This window comes from Manis javanica, chromosome X (assembly GCF_040802235.1).
Source record: "Manis javanica isolate MJ-LG chromosome X, MJ_LKY, whole genome shotgun sequence".
NCBI lineage: Eukaryota > Metazoa > Chordata > Mammalia > Pholidota > Manidae > Manis > Manis javanica.
Genome location: NC_133174.1, coordinates 60556482 through 60579971, shown reverse-complemented (window position 1 = coordinate 60579971; position 23490 = coordinate 60556482). Strand labels below are relative to the sequence as shown.

Genomic DNA, 23490 nt, shown 5'->3' with positions numbered 1-23490 from the left:
CCACCTCTACAGGGCATCCTACAGGGACTGCTCTAGATGGGAGCACCCCTAAAAAGAGCACAGAAAAAAACACCCAACATATGAAGAAGGGAGGAGGACGAATAAGAAGGGAGAGAAGAAAAGAATCTCCAGACAGTGTGTATAACAGCTCAATAAGCGAGCTAAGTTAGGCAGTAAGATACTAAAGAAGCTAACCTTGAACCTTTGGTAACCACGAATCTAAAGCCTGAAATGGCAATAAGTACATATCTCTCAATAGTCACCCTAAATGTAAATGGACTTAATGCACCAATCAAAAGACATAGAGTAATAGAATGCATAAAAAAGCAAGACCCATCTATATGCTCCTTACAAGAAACTCACCTTAAACCCAAAGATAAGCATAGACTAAAAGTCAAGGGATGGAAAATCATATTTCAGGCAAACAACAGTGAGAAGAAAGCAGGGGTTGCAGTACTAATATCAGACAAAATAGACTTCAAAACACAGAAAGTAACAAGAGATAAAGAAGGATACTACATAATGATAAAGGGCTCAGTCCAACAAGAGGATATAACCATTCTAAATATATATGCACCCAATACAGGAGCACAAGCATATGTGAAACAAATACTAACAGAACTAAACAGGAAAATAGACTGCAATGCATTCATTTTAGGAGACTTCAATACACCACTCACCCCAAAGGATAGATCCACTGGGAAGAAAATAAGTAAGGACACACAGGCACTGAACAACACACTAGAACAGATGGACCTAATAGACATCTATAGAACTCTACATCCAAAAGCAACAGGATATACATTCTTCTCAAGTGCACATGGAACATTCTCCAGAATAGACCACATACTAGCTCACAAAAAGAGCCTCAGTAAATTCCAAAATATTGAAATTCTACCGACCAATTTTTCAGACCACAAAGGTATAAAAGTAGAAATAAATTCTACAAAGAAAACAAAAAGGCTCACAAACACATGGGGGCTTAACAACATGCTACTAAATAATCAATGGATCAATGAACCAATCAAAATAGGGATCACGGAATATATAGAAACAAATGACAACAACACTAAGCCCCAACTTCTGTGGGACGCAGCGAAAGCAGTCTTAAGAGGAAAGTATATAGCAATCCAGGCACACTTGAAGAAGGAAGAACAATCCCAAATGAATAGTCTAACATCACAATTATCAAAACTGGAAAAAGAAGAACAAATGAGGCCTAAAGTCAGCAGAAGGAGGGACATAATAAAGATCAGAGAAGAAATAAACAAAATAGAGAAGAATAAAACAATAGCAAAAATCAACGAAACCAAGAGCTGGTTCTTCGAGAAAATAAACAAAATAGATAAGCCTCTAGCCCAACTTATTAAGAGAAAAAGAGAATCAACACAAATCAACATAATCAGAAATGAGAATGGAAAAATCACGACAGACTCCACAGAAATACCAAGAATTATTAAAGACTACTATGAAAACCTATATGCCAACAAGCTGGAAAACCTAGAAGAAATGGACAACTTCCTAGAAAAATACAACCTCCCAAGACTTACCAAGGAAGAAACACAAAAGTTAAACAAACCAATTATGAGCAAAGAAATTGAAACAGTAATCAAAAAACTACCCAAGAACAAAACCCCGGGGCCGGACGGATTTACCTCGGAATTTTATCAGACACACACAGAAGACATAATACCCATTCTCCTTAAAGTGTTCCAAAAAATAGAAGAAGAGGGAATACTCCCAAACTCATTCTATGAAGCCAACATCACCCTAATACCAAAACCAGGCAAAGACCCCACCAAAAAAGAAAATTACAGACCAATATCCCTGATGAATGTAGATGCAAAAATACTCAATGAAATATTAGCAAACAGAATTCAACAGTATATCAAAAGGATCATACACCATGACCAAGTGGGGTTCATCCCAGGGATGCAAGGATGGTACAACATTCGAAAATCCATCAACATCATCCACCACATCAACAAAAAGAAAGACAAAAACCACATGGTCATCTCCATAGATGCTGAAAAAGCATTTGACAAAATTCAACATCCATTCATGATAAAAACTCTCAGCAAAATAGGAATAGAGGGCAAGTACCTCAACATAATAAAGGCCATATATGATAAACCCGCAGCCAGCATTATACTGAACAGCGAGAAGCTGAAAGCATTTCCTCTGAGATCGGGAACCAGACAGGGATGCCCACTCTCCCCACTGTTATTTAACATAGTACTGGAGGTCCTAGCCACGGCAATCAGACAAAACAAAGAAATATAAGGAATCCAGATTGGTAAAGAAGAAGTTAAACTGTCACTATTTGCAGATGATATGATACTGTACATAAAAAACCCTGAAGACTCCACTCCAAAACTACTAGAACTGATATCGGAATACAGCAAAGTTGCAGGATACAAAATTAACACACAGAAATCTGTAGCTTTCCTATATACTAACAATGAATCAATAGAAAGAGAAATCAGGAAAACAATTCCATTCACCATTGCATTAAAAAGAATAAAATACCTAGGAATAAACCTAACCAAAGAAGTGAAAGACTTATTCTGAAAACTACAAGTCACTCTTAAGAGAAATTAAAGGGGACACTAACAGATGGAAACTCATCCCATGCTCCTGTTTAGGAAGAATGAATAAAATCAAAATGGCCATCCTGCCCAAAGCAATATACAGATTTGATGCAATCCCTATCAAATTACCAGCAACATTCTTCAATGAATTGGAACAAATAATTCAAAAATTCATATGGAAACACCAAAGACCCCGAATAGCCAAAGCAATCCTGAAAAAGAAGAATAAAGTAGGAGGGATCTCACTCCCCAACTTCAAGCTCTACTACAAAGCCATAGTAATCAAGACAATTTGGACCTGGCACAAGAACAGAGCCACAGACCAGTGGAACAGATTAGAGACACCAGAAATTAACCCAAACATAAATGGTCAATTAATATTTGATAAAGGAGCCTTGGACATACAATGGCAAAATGACAGTCTCTTCAACAGATGGAGCTGGCAAAACTGGACAGCTACATGTAGGAGAGTGAAACTAGACAATTGTCTAACCCCATATACAAAGGTAAACTCAAAATGGATCAAAGACCTGAATGTAAGTCATGAAACCATTAAACTCTTGGAAAAAAACATAGGCAAAAACCTCTTAGACATAAACATGAGTGACCTCTTCTTGAACATATCTCCCCGGGCAAGGAAAACAACAGCAAAAATGAGCAAATGGGACTACATTAGGCTGAAAAGCTTCTATACAGCAAAACACACCATCAATAGAACAAAAAGGAATCCTACAGTATGGGAGAATATATTTGAAAATGACAGATCCGATAAAGGCTTGACGTCCAGAATATATAAAGAGCTCACACGCCTCAACAAACAAAAAACAAATAACCCAATTAAAAAATGGGCAGAGGAACTGAACAGACAGTTCTCTAAAAAAGAAATACAGATGGCCAACAGACACATCAAAAGATGCTCCACATTGCTAATTATCAGAGAAATGCAAATTAAAACTACAATGAGGTATCACCTCACACCAGTAAGGATAGCTGACATCCAAAAGACAAACAACAACAAATGTTGGCGAGGCTGTGGAGAAAGGGGAACCCTCCTACACTGCTGGTGGGAATGTAAATTAGTTCAACCATTGTGGAAAGCAGTATGGAGGTTCATCAAAATGCTCAAAACAGACCTACCATTTGACCCAGGAATTCCACTCCTAGGAATTTACCCTAAGAACGCAGCAATCAAGTTTGAGAAAGACAGATGCACCCCTATGTTTATTGCAGCACTATTTACAATAGCCAAGAATTGGAAGCAACCTAAATGTCCATGGGTAGATGAATGGATAAAGAAGATGTGGTACATATACACAATGGAATACTACTCAGCCATAAGAAGTGGAAAAATCCAACCATTTGCAGCAACATGGGTGGAGCTGGAGAGTATTATGCTCAGTGAAATAAGCCAAGCGGAGAAAGAGAAATACCAAATGATTTCACTCATCTGAGGAGAATAGGAACAAAGGAAAAACTGAAGGAACAAAACAGCAGCGGAATTACAGAACCCAAAAATGGACTAACAGGTACCAAAGGGAAAGGAACTAGGGAGGATGGGTGGGCAGGGAGGGATAAGGGGGGGTAAGAAAAAGGGGGGTTATTAAGATTAGCATGCATGGGGGGGAGGGAGAAAGGGGAGGGTGGGCTGCACAACACAGAGAGGACAAGTAGTGACTCCACAACATTTTGCTAAGCTGATGGACAGTAACCGTAATGTGGTTGTTAGGGGGGACCTGATATAGGGGAGAGCATAGTATACATAGTATTCTTCATGTAAGTGTAGATTAAAAATTTAAAGAAAAAAAAAAAGGAAGAAAGAAAGAAAGAAAAGGGGGATTACTCCTTGATAGGATAAAACTATTGGTAAATCAAAGATCAACGCATGCTTTAAATGTCCTTAATGTTGATCACTTAAAGGGTGTCAGATGATCAGCTATGGAGGAACTCTTTTCTGATAATATTCCTTTCTCTTAAAAAAAAAAAAAAAAAGCAGTTACTGTGTGCTGACCTCCAATGAGTTCTGCACAGTGATATAGAGGGCATGTCAAAATGTGGGCAAAGGGTCTGTTTATTTCTATGCAGAAGATCAAGGCCTAGCTTGGATACCCAGGAAATGAACTAAGATACGATATGAGGAGGAGCTTCTGGCATCAGCACTCTCTGGAGGACTTGTGCCAGGGGGATGATCATCAAAAAGCCTCCACAGGGATCCGGACGATGCTGCGGTTGTGGCTGCATCCAGCCCACCGTCTCCTGGACTTGCCATAGGAATGAGGAGGGAGATGTCTAGGCTGGCATGTGCATACAGTGAGACAACGAATTTGACCAGATCTGTACTGTTGGAACTCAACCAGGAGTTGGGAGGGGTGCAAGTTGTAGCACTCCAAAATCTCATGACTATAGACTATCTACAGTTAAAAGAACATATGGGATGTGAACAGATCCCAGAAATGGGCTGCTTTAATTTGTCTGATTGTTCAAGCACAGTTGGACAATATCCATCATATCATAGATAAATTTTCACAAATGCCTAGGGTGCCTAAATGGTTTTCTTGGCTTCACTGGAGATGGATGGTAATTATAGATTTGCTTTGTTTATGTCACCGTACTCCTATTATGTTAATATGTGTGTGAAAATTAGTTAGTAGTTTAAAACCTATACATACTTAAGGTACTCTACAAGAAGATATGTCAAAGAAATAATCAATCCTCCCATATTTCCTTCCATATGCTACCTCTATAGCTTTTCTTCTTCCTTCCTAATTACAACCTTTAAATAGAATTTGTGCCTCATATCGAATTTACCGAGTATCATAATTCCTCCAGGTGGTAAAGATACCTCGAGACAAGTGCTGGGCATAGAAGCCACAGGGCATAAATCTGCAAAGAAGTAAAGAGCTAACCTTTTCAAACAATATGGCTTCTCTCTCACTTACCAACTTTACATTTCCCTGTATGGCCCCGGAAGATGGCTGGTTAGCCAGAGACGGGTAAGATTCCTCAAGGGAGGAACAACCTAAGACAGGCACAGTCGCAGGGGGGCCATCAGGTGAGAATTTGGGGATCAACAGAGGTGAGGCTCCGAACCTCACCCCCCCTGCTTTGAGAGAAATCTTCTGCATCCGTGGATGTCTTGCTGCCCTTGTCTAGCCTGGATTAATACTTAGTCCATAGGCACACACCTGATCATCTGATCATCTACATTTGCCCTCTTACAGCACTAAACTATGTTTTCTACCTTTATCTTGCATCTACCTACCACTTCAGCATTTTATTAAAAATAAAAATAATAATAATAATAGAGGGAGAAATGTGGGATCCACATATAAATCAAGTACAAAAATCAAATGAATATTCATATTTGACCTGATTGTTTATGGGTCATAATGCGTGATCAAAACCGAAAGTTTCTGTGATGAATGCCCTTGTACTGTTCACCATGTAAGAATTTATTCACTATGTAAGAATTCGTTCACCATGTAAGAACTTGTCCGTTATGCTTCAGAAGATTGGAGACTGATGAGAATTAGGCTTGAGATGGATTAATGATTGTACATTGAGCATTGACCCCCCCATACTGAATTTTATTGTTGTTAACAACCATTTGATCAATAAATATGAGAGATGCCCTCTCAAAAAAAAATCAACTCAATTTCATTGATATTCTTCTATTCTCTATTTTTTTTATTTCTGCTTTAGTCTTTGTTTTTTTCCTTCCCTCTGCTACCTTTGGGCTTTTGTTGTAGCTGTTATGTTATTTTTCTGGTTTCTTGAAATGCATAATTAAGTTGGTTTGAATTCAGTCCTCCTTTCTGATATATGCATTTATAACTATAATCTTCCCTCTTAGCACTCTTGCTGCATCCCATGGGTTTTGGAATGGTGTGTTTTCATACTCATTTGTCTCAAGGTATTTTCTAATTTCTCTTATGACTTGTTTGATTTATTGGTTGCTTAAGAGTATGTTGTTTAATTTCCACATATTTCTGGATTTTCTAGTTATCCTTCTGCTGTTGAATTCTGCTTTCATTCCATGGTCATTAAAACAGAGAATTTGTATGATTTCAATCTTCTCCAATTTCTTACAACTTGTTTTGAGGACCAATATGTAGTCTCTCCTGGAGAATGTTCCATGCACAGTTGAGTAAAATGTGTATTCTGCTGTTGGATGGAGGGTTCTGTACATGCCTGTTAGGCTCGATTGTCTTATACTGTTCTGTAAGTCTGGTATTTCCAAATTGATCATCTGTCTGGTTGTTCTATTCATTAACAAAGGTCGGGTATTGATGTCTCCTACTATTGTTGTGTTACTGTCTATTTTCCCCTTCAAGTCTGTAAAATTTTTCTTTATATATTTAGAAGCTCTAAGGTTTGGTACATAAATATTTATAACTTTTATGTCTTCTTGGTGAATTGACCCCTTTATCATTATATGATATCCTTCTTTGTCTCTTGTAAGAGTTCTTTATTTAAAGTCTCTTTTGTCTGATATTAGTGTAGCCACCCCTGCTTTCTTTTGGTTACTATTTGCAAGGAACATATTCTTTCATCATCTCACTCTCAGCCTATGTGTGTCCTTATATCCAAAATGAGTCTCATGTAGACAGCATATAGTTGGATCCTGTCTTTTTTTATCCATCCAGCCATTCTATGTCTTTTGATTGGTGTGTTTAATCCATTTACATTCACTGTAATTACTGACGGGGAAGGCCTTTCTACTGCCATTTTGCTCATTGTTTTCTGCATGTCTTGTAGTTTTTTTTGTCCCTTCTTTCCCTCCCTTCTGCCTTCCTTTATGCTTTACTGATATTTTTGTAGGGATATGATTTGATTCCATCCTTACTTATTATTGTGTATACTCTACATTGCTTTGTGGTTATATTGTAATTACATAATATTTTAAGGCTATAGCAATCTATTTTAAACTGATAACAACTTAACTTCTATTGCCTACAAAATCTTTATTCATTTACTTCTCCACCATCATTTATGTTACCGATCTCAGAGACTGAATCTTTAGGTATCAGGTACCCATTAACATAAGGTTTCCTGGTTTTGTCATTTAAATTTTATATGCCAAAATCATAATAGCACAGGTTATTATATTTCTCTCTGTATTTACCTTTACAAAATAAACATTTTCATATGGCTTAATGATGCTCTCTAAATCCTTCTGTTTAAACTTAAAAGACTTCCTTCATCATTTCTAGTTAAGACCAGGTTTAGTGGTAATGAGATCCTTAAGCTTTTCTTTATCTCAGCAGTCTTAGTTTCTCCTTCACTTTTTAGGGAAGTTTTGCCAAATACAGTATTCTTGGTTGACAGTTTCTTCTTTCAGCACTTTGAATATAATATCATTCACTCATTTCTGGCATACAAAGTTTCTGCTGAAAAGTCCACTCATAATCTTATGGAAGCTCCCTTGTATGTGACAAATTGCTCTTCTATTGTTGCTCTCAGGATTCTCTCTATGGCTTTGACTTTAGACAGTTTGATTATCATGTTTCTCACTGTGGTTCTTTTTGGACTTATCCTACTTCAAATTGTTGAGGCTTTCTGAATTTGTGTGTCCATTTCTTTCCTCAGACCTGGAAAGCTTTCCGTCATTATTTCTTCAAATAAACTTTCTCCTTTCTCCTTCAGAACTGCGTAATGTGTATATTAGTCTGCTTGATAGCATCCCATAGCCACTTTTCTCTTTATTCTCTTTACACTCTCTTCCTCTCACTCAATGATTTCAGACGAACCATCTTCAAATTCACTTATTCTTTCTTCTCTCTATTCTTATTCAAGCCTGCTGTTGAATTGCTCTAATGAAATTTTCTGCTGTTATTGTGCTCTTCAGCTCCAGAAATTCCTTTGTACTTTCCATTTTTGTAAATATTCTCTTTTTATTCATGCATTATTTTCCTTACTTTGTTGTCTTTCAGTTCTTTGAGCATCTTTATGACAGTTACTTTTTTACTGAGATACATGTCAATGAATTTTGACACGTGTATACACTGATGTAACCATCACCCAGATCAAGCTATCAAACCTTCTCACTACTTAATTTTTTCCTCCTTACCTACTTCACCTCCCCATATCAACCACCAGTCTGTTCCCCATGTCTATGAGTCTATTTTCTGGGGTTTTTTTGTTTTGTTTTTTTTTAGATTCCAAATATAAGTGAGATCATATGGTATTGGTATTTGTCTTTCTCTGTCTGACTTATTTCACTCAGCATATTACCTTTTAGGTCCAGCCATGTTGTTGCAAATGGTCAGATTTCATTCATTTTGGTGGCTGAGTAAATACTCCATTGTATATATGTACCAAATTTTTTACATTCATCCATCGACGGACATTTAGGTTGCTTCCACATTTTAGCTATTATAAGTAATGCTACGATAAATGCTAGAACACATATATCTTTTTTATCATTAAACTATGCATTGATTCTCTTTTTTTAATTAAGGTATCATTGATATACAATCTTATGAAGGTTTCACATGATTGTGGTTTCAACATTCACCCATATTATCATGTCCACCCCTACACTGTCCATCAGCAACCACTGTCCATCAGCGTAGTAAGATGCTATAGAGTCATTACTTGTCTTCTCTGTTCTATACTGCCTTCCCCGTGACCTACCTATATTGTGTGTGCTAATTGGAAGAATGCACAAATCTTTTTGAATTAAGGGTTTTGGTTTCTTCAGGTAAATTTTCAGAATTTCTGGGTCATATGGTATTTCTGTTTTTAGAAATACCCGCATCCTGCTTTCCATAGTGGCTATACCAATTTACAATCCTACCAGCAGTTTATGTGTGTTCACTCTTCTCCACATTCTTGTCCTGCTTATATTAGCTACTCTGACTGATGTGAGATGATATATCATTGTGGTTTTGATTTGCATTTCCCTGATGATTAGTGATGTGGAGCATCTTTTCATGTGTCTCTTGCCATCTGTATCTCTCCTTTGGAAAAATGTCTATTCAGAGCTTCTGCCCATTTTTAAATTGGATTATTTGTTTCATTTGTGTGATGAGTTGTACGAGTTCTTTATACACTTTGGATATTATCCCCTTATTAGATACATCATTTGAAAACATATTCTACCATATAGTAGGTTGCCCTTTGTTTTGTTGGTGGTGTCCTTTGCTGTGTAGCAGCTTTCTGGTTGATGTAGTACCACTTGTTTATTTTTGCTTTTGTTTCTCTTGCCTGGGGAGATAGGTACCAAAAACCAAAAAAGAACCTACTAATGCTGATGTCCAAGAGTGCATGTTTGTGTTTTCTTCTAGGAGTTTCAGTTTATATTTAGGTCTTTAATTCATTTTGAGTTTATTTTTGGATATGGTGTCAGTGATCCAGTTTCATTTTTTGCATGTATTTTTTTCAGTTTTTCCAATCCCACTCATTAAAGAGACTGTCTCTTCCCCATTGCATAGTCTTAACTCCCTTGTCATATATTAATTAACTACATAGTTATGGGTTTATTTATGGGCTCTGTAGTCTATTCTATTAATTTATGTATCTGGTCTTGTGCCACTATCATACTGTTTTTATTACTGTAGCTTTGTAGTATGGTTTGAAATCAGGTGGGGTGATATACACACAGCTTTGTTCTTTCTCAAGAATGCTTTGGCTTATGACAGTTATTTTAAATTCTTTGTTAGGCAGCTTACAGATCTGAATTTCCTTAGGGTTAGTTTCTGGAAGTTTTATTTTGTTCCTTTGAGTGGGTGGGACATGTTTATCTGTTTCTTTGAATGTCTAGTAATATTTTGCTGGAATTTGGATGTTTTGAAAAAACAGCTGCCTCTCCCAGTCTTTGAATCTGGCTTTGTATAGTTGAAGACCTTCACCAATCACCCCAGATGGAGGTTCGAAGACAACTAAAACGTTCTGATCTCTTGCTTCCTCCCTGAGTCTTCTCAAATGTGCTGCCAGCCTCTGTTGTCAGCAGCTTCCAAATCCTAGCACCAGTCCTCTCAGTGCTATGAGTCAGGCAAGACAGAAACCAGTCCCTCAGACAACGTTTGGACAATCAAGACATTGAATGCACAGTCCAATCTATTTTTTCCCTTTCCCTGCAGGGACCCCAAATGGGGTCTTCCTTCTAGTTGCTCCATGGTATGCATCATAAGGGGAGGACCACAAACAGACCTCCAAACACCACAAATCTTCCTGCCAATTTTGCTGGATTTGCTTCTTGGTTTTCCAATAGCTTGGGTGCTGTAGCTTCTCAACTAGGTTCTAGAGTTCTCACAGAGTTATTTTTGCTCATGCTGTTAACACAATGTCTCTCTGAGTGGAAGGAGGGCCTGTAGCTTCCTGTTTGCCCTCTTCCTGAAGTCACTCCCATGATGCACTTCTAAACAAATGATTTTGGAATCACCGGATCTCTTCCTCACACCACACAACAGGTAATATTGTAACATCCTCACACGATGGCATAAAATAACTGCACTGATGGTGAGAAACTTTTAATTTGTGTAATAGTTGAATAACTATGTTGTACAACTCAGAGAAATATAATATTGCTTATCAAGTATGCATCAATAAAAAATGAAAAAATAGTTAAAACCTTAACAAACAAAAAGGAATGAAATTCAATCATAAATTAAACTAAAAATTACAAACAGCATTCCTAAAAAGTTTTTTAAATAAAAGTCCAAATAGATCAAACTTTAGAATGTAAAATACAAAACCATATAAATACCAGAAGAAATTTTCCCTTTTTGGCTGTAAAAATGAGGAAAAATCTCTTAACTAAGAGTGTTAATCCAGAAAAAATGAGTTAAAATATTGATAAAGTTGGCTGCATAAACATAAAATGATTTTAATGGCAAAAAAGTTTTTTTCAATACCATGAGCACATTAAAAACGACCCTGGGAAAATTGGTTGTGCACAACTGTGAGAAAATATCTGCAACTTTAATCATAGAAAGGGGGGCAAATGCCCTAGTTAGTACATTTGTAGGATATAAAGAGCTTTTCTGAAAAGAAGAAAAAAACCAAAGACCCTATAGAAACTGGGCAAGAAATATCAATTGGCCATGCAGGAGAAGAAAGAAAACAGGAATGGGTCTTATCCAAAAGAAAATGACATGAGTCTTGCACACATTAAGATAAATGCAAGTTTAAAAATACACTGATACACCATTTATCACCTACCAGATTGGCAAAATTCAAAAGTCTGGCAACGCTCCTGGTGAAGCTCAGGGAAAACTTGCACTCTCATACATTTATGGAGAAAAGGCAATAGGTACAACCTTCATAGAGGGAAATTTGACAGTAATGGACAAGATTACATGTGTTTTTGCCCTTAGTCAGCAACAGTACATCTAGGAATCAATCTAAAAGATACATTGTTAAAATTTGCTAAAGATTATGTCACAAGTCTGCTCTCACTTTGAGAAGTGAATTGAACAAGTCTGTTAGAGTCAGGATGGTCTAGATTATACTGTGGTAACAAACAACTCCTGTATCTCAGTGGCTTACAACAACAAGGGTTTATTATCTGTTCACACACACAAACTTAGAACCAAAATGAAAGCATCCTCATATTTCCATATGCATGGATATGGGCATGAGTGCACCGGTATGCTAGCAATCACAAGTCAAAGAGAAACTGTGGCATATGAATGAATGAACTCACACAGCCCTATTTAGAGACTGATTGGCTTGGCTTGTACAACCTGTTTTATTTTTTTCTTTGGTATCATTAATCTACAATTACATGGAGAACATTATGTTTACTAGGCTCCCCCTTCACCAAGTCCCCCCTACATACCCCTTCATAGTCACTGTCCTTCTGTGTAGTAAGATGCTGTAAAATCACTACTTGACTTCTCTGTGTTGAACAGCCCTCCCCGTGCCCCCCACCCACTATACATGCTAATTGTAATGTCCTCTTTCTTTTTCCCTGCCCTTATCCCTCCCTTCCCACCCATCCTCCCCAGTCCCTTTCCGTTTGGTAACTGTTAGTCCATTCTTGGGTTCTGTGATTCTGCTGCTGTTTTGTTCCTTCAGTTTTCCTTTGTTCTTATACTCCACATATGAGTGAAATCATTTGGTACTTGTCTTTCTCCGCCTGGCTTATTTCACGGAGCATAATACCCTCTAGCTCCATCCATGTTGTTGTGAATGGTAGGATCTGTTTTTTTCTTATGGCTGAGTAATATTCCATTGTGTATATGTACCACATCTTCTTTATCCATTCATCTACTGACGGATATTTAGGTTGCTTCCATATCTTGGCTATTGTAAATAGTGCAGCAATAAACATAGAGGTGCATCTGTCTTTTTCAAACTGGAGTGCTGCATTCTTAGGGCAAATTCCTCGAAGTGGAATACCTGGGTCAAATGGTATTTCTATTTTGAGCATTCTGAGGAACCTCCATACTGCTTTCCCCAATGGTTGAACTAATTTACATTCCCACCAGCAGTGTAGGAGGATTCCCCTTTCTCCACAACCTTGCCCACATCTGTTGTTGTTTGTCTTTTCGATGATGGCAATCCTTACTGGTGTGAGGTGATACCTCATTGTGGTTTTAAATTGCATTTCTCTGATGATCAGCGATGTGGAACATCTTTTCATGTGCCTGTTGGCCATCTGGATTTCTTCTTTAGAGAACTGTCTATTCAGCTCCTCTGCCCATTTCTTAATTGGATTACTTGCTTTTCATTTGTTGAAGTGTGTGAGCTCTTTATATATTTTGGATGTCAGTCCTTTATCAGATCTGTCATTTATGAATATATTCTCCCATCCTGAAGGATACCTTTTTGTTCTATTGATGGTGTCCTTTGCTGTACAGAAGTTTTTTAGCTTGATACACTCCCACTTGTTCATTTTTGCCTTTGTTTCCCTTGCCCAGGGAGATATGTTCATGAAGAAGTCACTCATGTTTATGTCCATGAGATTTTTGCCTATGTTTTTTTCTAAAAGTTTTATGGTTTCATGACTTACATTCAGGTCTTTGATCCATTTCGAATTTACTTTTGTGTATGGGGTTAGACAGTGATCCAGTTTCATTCTCTTACATGTAGCTGTCCAGTTTTGCCAGCACCATCTGATGAAGAGACTGTCATTTCCCCATTGTATGTCCATGGCTCCTTTATCATGTATTAATTGGCCTCATATATGTTTGGGTTAATGTCTGGAGTCTCCATTCTGTTCCACTGGTCTGTGGCTCTCTTCTTGTGCCACTACCAAATTTTCTTGATTACTGTGGCTTTGTAGTAGAGTTTGAAGTTGGGGAGTGAGATCCCCCCCACTTTATTCTTCCGTCTCAGGATTGCTTTGGCTATTCGGGGTCTTTGGCGGTTCCATATGAATTTTTGAAGTATTTGTTCTGGTTCATTAAAGAATGCTGTTGGTAATTTGATAGGGACTGCATCAGATCTGTATATTGCTTCGGGCAGGATGGCCATTTTGATGATATTAATTCTTCCTAGCCAGAAGCATGGGATGAGTTTCCATTTGTTAGTGACCTCTTTAATTTCTCTTAAGAGTGTCTTATAGTTCTCAGGGTATAGGTCTTTCACTTCCTTGGTTAGGTTTATTCCTAGGTATTTTATTCTTTTGGATGCAATTGTGAATGGAATTGTTTTCCTGATTTCTCTTTCTATTGGTTCATTGTTAGTGTATAGGAAAGCTAGAGATTTCTGTCTGTTAATTTTGTATCCTGCAACTTTGCTGAATTCCGATATTAGTTCTGGTAGTTTTGCAGTGGAGCCTTTAGGGATTTTTATGTACAATATCATGTCATCTGCAAATAGTGACACTTTGACTTCTTCTTTACCAATCTGGATTCCTTGTATTTCTTTGTTTTGTCTGATTGCCATGGCTAGGACCTCCAGCACTATGTTGAATAACAGTGGGGTGAGTGGGCATCCCTGTCTTGTTCCCGATCTCAGAGGAAAAGCTTTCTGCCTCTCGCTGTTCAGTATGATGTTAGCTGTGGGTTTATCATATATGGCCTTTATTATGTTGAGGTGCTTGCCCTCTATGCCCATTGTGTTGAGAGTTTTTATCATGAATGGATGTTGAATTTTGTCGAATGCTTTTTCAGCATCTATGGAGATGATCATGTGGTTTTTGTCTTTCTTTTTGCTGATGTGGTGGATGATGTTGATGGATTTTCGAATGTTGCACCATCCTTGCATCCCTCGGATGAATCCCAGTTGGTCATGGTGTATGATCCTCTTGATGTATTTTTGAATTCGGTTTGCTAATATTTTGTTGAGCATTTTTGCATCTACGTACATCAGGGATATTGGTCTGTAGTTTTCTTTTTTGGTGGGGTCTTTGCCTGGTTTTGGTATTAGGGTGATGTTGGCTTCATAGACTGAGTTTGGGAGTATTCCCTCCTCTTCTATTTTTTGGAAAACTTTAAGGAGAATGGGTATTATGTCTTCTCTGTGTGTCTGTGTGTCCGAGGTAAATCCATCTGGCCCAGGGGGTTTGTTCTTGGGTAGGTTTTTGATTACTGCTTCAATTTTGTTGCTGGTAATTGGCCTGTTTAGATTTCCTGTTTCTTTCTAGGTCAGTCTTGGAAGGTTGTATTTTTCTAGGAAGTTGTCCATTTCTCCTAGGTTTCCCAGCTTGTTAGCATATAGGTTTTCATAGTATTCTCTAATAATTTTTTGTATCTCTGTGGGGTCCTTCCTGATTTTTCCTTTCTCGTTTCTGATTCTGTTGATGTGTGTTGACTCTCTTTTTCTCTTAATAAGTCTGGCTAGAGGCTTATCTATTTTGTTCATTTTCTCAAAGTACCAGCTCTTGGTTTCATTGATTTTTTTCTATTGTTTTATTCTTCCCAATTTTATTTATTTCTTCTCTGATGTTTTTTATGTCCCTCCATCTGCTCACCTTGGGCCTCATTTGTTCTTCTTTTTCCAGTTTCGATAATTGTGACATTAGACTATTCATTTGGGATTGTTCTTCCTTCTTTAAATATGCCTGGATTGCTATATATTTTCCTCTTAAGACTGCTTTTGCTGTGTCCCACAAAAGTTGGAGCTTTGTGTTGTTGTTGTCATTTGTTTCCATATATTGCTGGATCTCCATTTTAATTTGGTCGTTGATCCATTGATTATTTAGGAGCATGTTGTTAAGCCTCCATGTGTTTGTGAGCCTTTTTGCTTTCTTTGTACAATTTATTTCTAGTTTTATACCTTTGTGGTCTGAAAAGTTGGTTGGTAGGATTTCAGTCTTTTTTAATTTACTGAGGTTCTTTTTGTGGCCTAGCATGTGCTCTATTCTGGAGAATGTTCCATGTGCACTTGAGAAGAATGTGTATCCTGTTGCTTTTGGATGTAGAGTTCTATAGATGTCTATTTGGTCCATCTGTTCTTCTGTTTTTTTTCAGTACCTCTGAGTCCTTACTTATTTTCTGTCTGGTGGATCTGTCCTTTGGAGTGAGTGGTGTGTTAAAGTCTCCCAAAATGAATGCATTGCATTCTATTTCCTCCTTTAATTCTGTTAGTATTTGTTTCACATATATTGGTGCTCCTGTATTGGGTGCATATATGTTTATAATGGTTATATCCTCTTGTTGGACTGAGCCCTTTATCATTATGTAATGTCCTTCTTTATCTCTTATTACTTTCTTTATTTTGAAGTCTATTTTGTCTGATACTAGTATTGCAACACCTGCTTTTCTCTCTCTGTTGTTTGCATGAAATATCTTTTTCCATCCCTTGGCTTTTAATCTGTGCATGTCTTTGGGTTTGCGGTGAGTCTCTTGTAAGCAGCATATAGATCGGTCTGGCTTTTTTATCCGTTCTATTACTGTGTGTCTTTTGATTGGTGCCTTCATTCCATTTACATTTAGGGTGATTATTGAAAGATATGTACTTATTGCCATTGCAGGCTTTAGATTTGTGGTCACCAAAGATTCAGGGTTAGCTTGTTTACTACCTTACCATCTAACTTAACTCCCATATTGAGCTATTATAAACACAGTCTGATGATTATTTCTCTCCCTTCTTATTCCTCCTCCTCCATTCTTCATATGTTGGGTGTTTTGTTGTGTGCTCTTTTTAGAAGTGCTCCCATCTAGAGCAGTCCCTCTAAGATACCCTGTAGAGGTGGATTGTGGGTGGTAAATTCCCTCAATTTTTGCTTGTCTGGGAATTGTTTAACCCCTCCTTCATATTTACATGATAATCGTGCTGGATACAGTATCCTTGGTTCAAGGCCCTTCTGTTTCATTGCATTAAATATATCATGCCATTCTCTTCTGGCCTGTAAGGTCTCTGTTGAGAAGTCTGATGACAGCCTGATGGGTTTTCCTTTGTAGGTGACCTTTTTGCTCTCTCTGGCTGCTTTTAATACTCTGTCCTTGTCCTTGATCTTTGCCATTTTAATTATTATGTGTCTTGGTGTTGTCCTGTTTGGGTCTCGTCTCTCGGGAGTTCTGTGTGCCTCTGTAGTCTGAGCAACTATTTCCTCCCCCAGTTTGGGGAAGTTCTCAGCAACTTTTCTTCAAACACACTTTCTATCCCTTTTTCTCTCTCTTCCTCTTCTGGTACCCCTATAATGTGGATATTGTTCCTTTTGGATTGGTCACACAGTTCTCTTAATATTGTTTCATTCCTGGAGATCCTTTTATCTCTCTCTGCATCAGCTTCTATGCGTTTCTGTTCTCTGGTTTCTATTCCATCAATGGCCTCTTGCGTCTTATCCATTCTGCTTATAAATCCTTCCAGAGTTTGTTTCACTTCTGTAATCTCCCTCCGGATGTCTGTGATCTCCCTCTGGACTTCATCCCTTAGCTCTTGCATATTTCTCTGCAGCTCTGTCAGCATGTTTATGATTTTTATTTTGAATTCTTTTTTGGGGGGACTGGTTAGGTCTTTTTCTGCAATTCTTCTCTCAGGTGTTGTCTGAACTATTTTGGACTGGACTAAATTTTTTTGCCTTTTCATGGTGATAGTGGTGGCTGTAGGCAGGTTGTGGGTGTGTCAGCTGGGAGAAGAAAGTCCTTTCCTGCTTGCTGGATGCCTTGCCCTTCTCCACTGCCTGTGGAGGTTACCCGCACTCCTGGAGCAGCCACCAGATTAGTCCCCTAAGCTTCTGTGGGAGGGGTCTCCGTCAGAGCAGTGCACAGCCCTGCGGGGAGTGGCAGGCATGCCAGGTGCACTCCTCTGTGAAAGCAGCACCCCTGCCGGGCAGCTGTGTGCCAGCAGCGGCCTTTGGGTCTGGCCTGGGCAGCTGTGCGTTGGGCTGGGATTTCAGTTGGCTGCTGGGAGCACACCTGCTCCCTCTGGCTCCGCTGCAGGTGCGTGCGGGGCTCTCCCGCGCAGGCCTGTACTGGGCTCCTCTGGCTCCACTGCCGCCAGTGCGCGCAAGCCATGCCCGGGCTGTTTGGTTGCCGCCACTGTGGGCTCGCAGAAGCCTCTCCTGGTCTCCTCTGGCACTGTTGGTGCATGCGATCTGCTCCCGGCCCCTTCCAGCATGGCCGCCCCTGGCACATGCTACCACTCTCCTGCTACTGGGCCGGTGTGTCGGGGTCCGCGCCAGTTGGAGGAACGACTGGCAGGCTGCTTAGTGCTGTGAGGGTCTTCAGAGCTGCGCTGCCTCTCCAGGGTTTAGGGCGCCTAAGGTTCCCCAGGATTCCCAGCCGCTGGCTCAGTGTGCCGGGATGACTTTGTCCAGCTATGGGGTCCCTGTCTCTTTAAGACTTGCAGAAAGCACTCGCTTTTCTTTTGTCTCAGGGGCGCCGGTTGTGGGGACCTGCCCACAGGTTTTGCTTTACCATTTCTCTAATATCCAGCACCCCGTGCACCTTGTACCTGTGCTCCGGGTGCGGATTTCTAGAGCTGGTTGTTTAGCAGTCCTAGGCTTTCACTCCCTCCCCGTTCTGACTCCTTTCTTCCCACCGGGTCCTGGGGTGGGGGAGCGTTCAGGTCCCGCCTGGCCACGGCTTGTATCTTACCCCCTTCGTGTGATGTTGAGTTCTCAAAGATGTAGATGTATCCTGGCTGTTGTACTGCATCCTCTGGTGTCTCTTTTAGGAATAGTTGTATTTATTGTATTTTCATAAACATATATGTTTTGGGGAGGAGATTTCCTCTGAACTACTCATGCCGCCATCTCCCCGTGATCCTCCCTACAACCTGTTTTTTATCAGAAACATGAACAGCTCCAGGCTCCAAGGGATTCTGAGATGCAGGCACAAGAATATCTGCCCTCAGCCAAGGAACTTCCCCCATGTGATAAAAAAGGTATGAAAGCTTACAAAAGCACATGCGGCTTAAAAAAGATGTTAAGCATTTTGCACACTAAACGTTGTGCAAATGCATAGACAGGCACTACTCTTGTGCATAGAGGCCTCGTCCTCTGAGCTTCTAACTCAAGAGGGAGATGCACCCCAGATGTCCTTTAGGCAGTGAAATGGAGCTGGCCAGACTGGGTTGGATAGAGTGGCTAGGACTCTGGAGTCCTCTATTTTCAGCAGGAGGAGCTGTAGACAGAGAGGAAGGGGTCAGGGCCAGGTCACATCCATTTCCCCTCCCTGCTCTTCCCTCCTTTACATTCCATCCAATCGAGGCTTTGTCGCCTGGACTCTTGCACAGAGCTCTTCCTTGCTGATCTGCCCACCTCAATGCTTGCCTGCTCCAGTCCCTCCATCACAACCACCGCATTCCTCTTCATCAAGCCCAGGGCCTTTGAATACTCTCCTCCTTGGCTCAGACAGTCCCTGGCTCCTCACGACCCACAGTTGCTGGTCTAGCATGCCAGACCTCTTGATTGGCAGCCTCTCTAGCCTCACTCCTTCTCAACCCCTCCAGGGTTGCTGCTTCATTCACACACCATACCCCATCCACCATTGTGGTCTGGGGGTGCCCAGCCTTTCTGCTCAGCCTCCCCAGGTATCTGTCTCTCCTGGGACTACCTCCAGTCCTTCCTCTCCAGGCTCATCGTTGAGATTTAGTCAAGAACACAACTTGTGAAAGTGCCCAGGCTCTACACCTTAACTGGAAGCTCCCTGAAGGCAGGGACCAGATCTCCTTCCAGACTAGGCTCTTATCACCTATGTGTATGTCCTCCCCAGACCACAGCAGACTTGCGGGGGGCTGGGTAGCAAGCTCTGGGTTGGGAGTCAGGACACCTGCTTTGCACATGATATGCTGCATGCCCTGGGGAAAGTCACTGCCACTCTCAGGGCCTCAGTTTCCTTGTTTCTTGACATCAGGGTGCTGGACATTTGCTGTTGAGCACAAAGCTTGATAAACTAATGATTCACTGAGCAACCATCAGCTGCCATCTCCGGCATCATCAGACCAAGGAGACTGTGTGTCCCCAGTTAGGCCCTGCTTACCACAAAGCCCTCCCATTTCCCAACTATCCCCACCCTGTGTTCTCTTTCCAGAACCAGGCTACCCGGTGCGATGCAGGGATGGAACAGCAAAGTGGAGCCAGAAGGGGCTTGGGGAGAGTTTCAGACTCAGCAGAGCCTCAGCCACCTCCAGCTTCTGCCACCACTCTGAGGCAGAAACCGAGGCCTGCTCACAAGCTTTGGGAGCCTGCAAAGGAAAGGGTGTGAGAGAATGGGAGCTGAGAACGCACACCTCCCCCCTTGTGTGACAAGTGCCCCTTCAGTCCCCAGTTCCACTGAAGGCCCCACCCATCCCTGGGCCTTCTGCTCTTCCCATTCACTGAGCTCTGCCCCTGCCAGGGTTCAGGACTCCACTATTTTCCCAGAATCTGTGGCTGCAGTAGAAGAGGGTCAAGGTTGGCACAAAGCTGGAGGATCAGAGTTGAGCATCTGGAAGCAAAGAAGAGGCCAGGAGATTAAAGCCTCTGACAGACACGTACTACCAGTAGATAGAGAGGGGCAGGCATTTGTAATATTTGGATGTGGGAGTATGAGATGCCGCCTTCTCCTCCCCTCCTTCTCCTCTTCCACATCCTCCTGTTCCTGCTCCTCCTCCTCCTGCTCATCTGCCACTGCCTCCACTTCCTCATCTATCTCCCATGGCATCAGGCACAAAGTTGGGCACCCAAACACAATACACAACTAGCACCATGGTCCTCCTCACTCAACTCACCTGCTGGGCAGTGCAGGAGGCCTCAGGGAAGCCCTGGAAAGAGAAATTGTCAGTTGCATCTTCAAGGCTGCTGGAGTCCAGGATGGAGACAAAGATTCTGGGGTATGGTCTGTCAGCAGAGTACCCTGGGAGCTTTCCTGCAGGAGCAGAGAGCATAGGTTGGAGTCAGGTACCAGGCCAGCCATGGGGAGGAGACATGGGCATGTTTTGTGACTGGGATAGGAGCCCAGGATGTCAGAGCTGAAATGACCTTGAAGACCAGCCTGTCCTACTTGTCACCTTGCAACTGGCCCAGAAGTACTTTCTCCCCAAGGTCACATGGCGAGTTGCAGTAGGGTTAGAGATGGAACCCAGGACTTCAGGACACAGAGGAAGGGGTCTGGGTGGTGGCTGAGGTGGGATCCTCTCCCACTGGCCCCAGACTCTCCTTACTTCCCCAGGCAGTTGCACAGGGGTGGGCCTCCAGCTGGGGCATGATGTTCTCCTCCCCAGATGTGAGAGACTGGGGACAGCTTAGGTGAGCCTTTCCCACTGACCCCACCCAACTCTACCTCACCCCCAATCTGAGTTCTCATCTCACCATGGGCCTCTTTGACCTCCCCAGATCTCCACTTCCCACCAACTCTTGGTAGATAACAGAGTTGGGGAAGCCAAGGCCTGAGAAGTAACACCCAAGGCCATATAAAAATTCAGAGGTAGGACTGGCGACAGAGCTACTCAGGCTCCCTGCACTGAAACCCAGGCTCCCTCCCTGGACAGCGACACTCACTGAAGGCTCCTCCTTGGACGGCCAATTTCTTCACAGGGCTGTGAGCCTTGGGAGAGGTGGCCCCACTCCTTAACAGCCCTTGAGGCAGGTGCCTCTTTAGGTGCCCTTGCTCCGTCTTCAAGGCACTCTCGGCAGGCAAGACCATAGGATTCTCCCTAAAGTGGAGGATTGTACATCTCAAGTCAGTCACATTTAAAGGAGGCCCACTCCCCTGCCCTTGTCAGACACCATACTCACGAGAAGAGGGCATCCTTGTGACACTCGCAGGCCTCAAAGAGGCAAGAGTGCTCCTCATCCTTGACTTGGTCAGTGATTCCGTGGTTGTGGCAGTGGGCACAGTGTCTTATAGCTCTTCTGGGGCCAAGGTCAGTCCCGCATGGGGCTGCAGCCTCACGCCCAGTGGTGGAGTTGGAGGGGCAAAAGGGCACAGCAGGCATTTCATCGGGATCCATGGTTCTAGAGCCAGGAGTGGAGGTCACAATGGCCACATGATCCCCTACCCTCGAAGTGCTTCCTCTGCCCTTGGAACAGCCCATCTGAGGTGACTGGACTCTTCTTCAGCCTGCTCACTGCTGATATCAGTTTGCACCCTCCCTTCTTGCTCATGTAGCCTCCTTCCCAGGAAGCCCCACTCACGCATTAGCCTTGTTCCATGAAACTCTTGGCATGGATCCTGTACACTTGCAATCCAATTATTATTCTCTTTGCTTACCTTCACTCCACAGAGACCCCCCTTTCTTCAGGCATACACATGCACCCTTGTGCCCCCCTCAACAATTACTACTCTCTCATGTATCATCCTGCACTCTGCTATACACAACTATTATTCCCCGCATCCACTTCCACAACTGTCTGCCTGACCGCCTGCTTTCACTCATCCCTACCCATGATTCTATGCCCCTTGCACTCAATTCCAATATTAGCTTCCCCACATTCAATTTTCTCTCACATTCCATTCTGACTTTTTTCTTGGACCTCACAGCAATCTTCATTATTCTCTCGCCCACTCTTTAGGCTGACACTCCTTTTTGTACCCCCATGAAATCATAGTACTAGGCTGGATCCCAAGCCCTTCTTTCAATAATTGTTTTCATTCATTCATCCCCTCGATTATTCATTGAATAGATGTTTGTTGAGACCTATATCGAACGCCAGACCTGATCTCGCCAACAGCCAACTCCTCACTGCACTGATTTCTTACAACAATGCACCGTCTCTGCTTTCAAGCAAACCCACGCATTGCCTCCCAACAATCTTCCATGCTCCTCATCATGCTTCAACAATGTTGCTTCAGCGCACACCCGCCCCCGACCCCCCGGTGTCCTGACACACACACCCAGAGTGCACCAACTCCTCTCAGGCAGCTCAATCATTCACTACTGCCCCCACCTCAGAATCAAAGGCAAGAGCATGGGCCCTGACCCAGGGGGCCTGGGGCAAGGAGTCCTCCCACAGGGGTTCTTCCATAGAGGGGGAGGCAGGGGACGGAGTGGGACATCGGGAGCAGGTGAAGAAACCATGCTGAGGTGGAGAGGAGAAGGGATTGGGGATCCAGAGCCAGAGGGAGGGAGGAAAGAAGAGGTATGGAGAGCAAGGGTCATATTCCTGATGCCAGCCCGTGGTTATCTCAGCCTCCAACAGGTCAGAATCAATCAGCAGCGACGACAGGCGTGAGGGAAGACCCAGCTCTCACCCCACTTCCCGCCCTTCCCACAATGGCCACTGAGCTTCCAGCACTACCTTCCACCTCCCACTGCTGTGGCCGGCAACCAGTGACCTTTGAGTTCCACCAAAGCTAACTCCCCACAAAGTCCCGCCCCCCTCGCCTCCCCGCGGCTGCTCCTTCTGCTCACTTTACTCAGCCAGCCAGTAACTCATGAAGCAGAGTCTTGTGCTCCCCAATCCTTGTTTCCCAGACTGTTCTCTTTCTGGATGTGAATATTATATGTGCATGCACTGTTAAACTCATGGCCTTGGTATTCTGTAATTTACTTTTACAAAATTCAGCATGTGTTTTTAGGATCGATCCATATTCCCATGTCAGGGATTCCTAATCAGGGGCGATTTTCCACCCCCAGACAA

The 23490-nt window shown here is 42.0% G+C and overlaps 1 protein-coding gene across 1 annotated transcript in view; it reads right to left on the bottom strand.

The window, feature by feature from the left end:
• The window catches only part of DMRTC1B (DMRT like family C1B), a 64320-nt gene extending 42460 nt beyond the window's left edge, over positions 1–21860 (bottom strand). The window contains 5 exon segments of the mRNA XM_017681333.3: positions 19972–20027; positions 20029–20114; positions 20640–20776; positions 21409–21563; positions 21646–21860. Coding sequence (XP_017536822.3) covers positions 19972–20027; positions 20029–20114; positions 20640–20776; positions 21409–21563; positions 21646–21860 — 649 coding nt within the window.
• Between the last annotated feature and the right edge of the window lie 1630 nt (positions 21861–23490).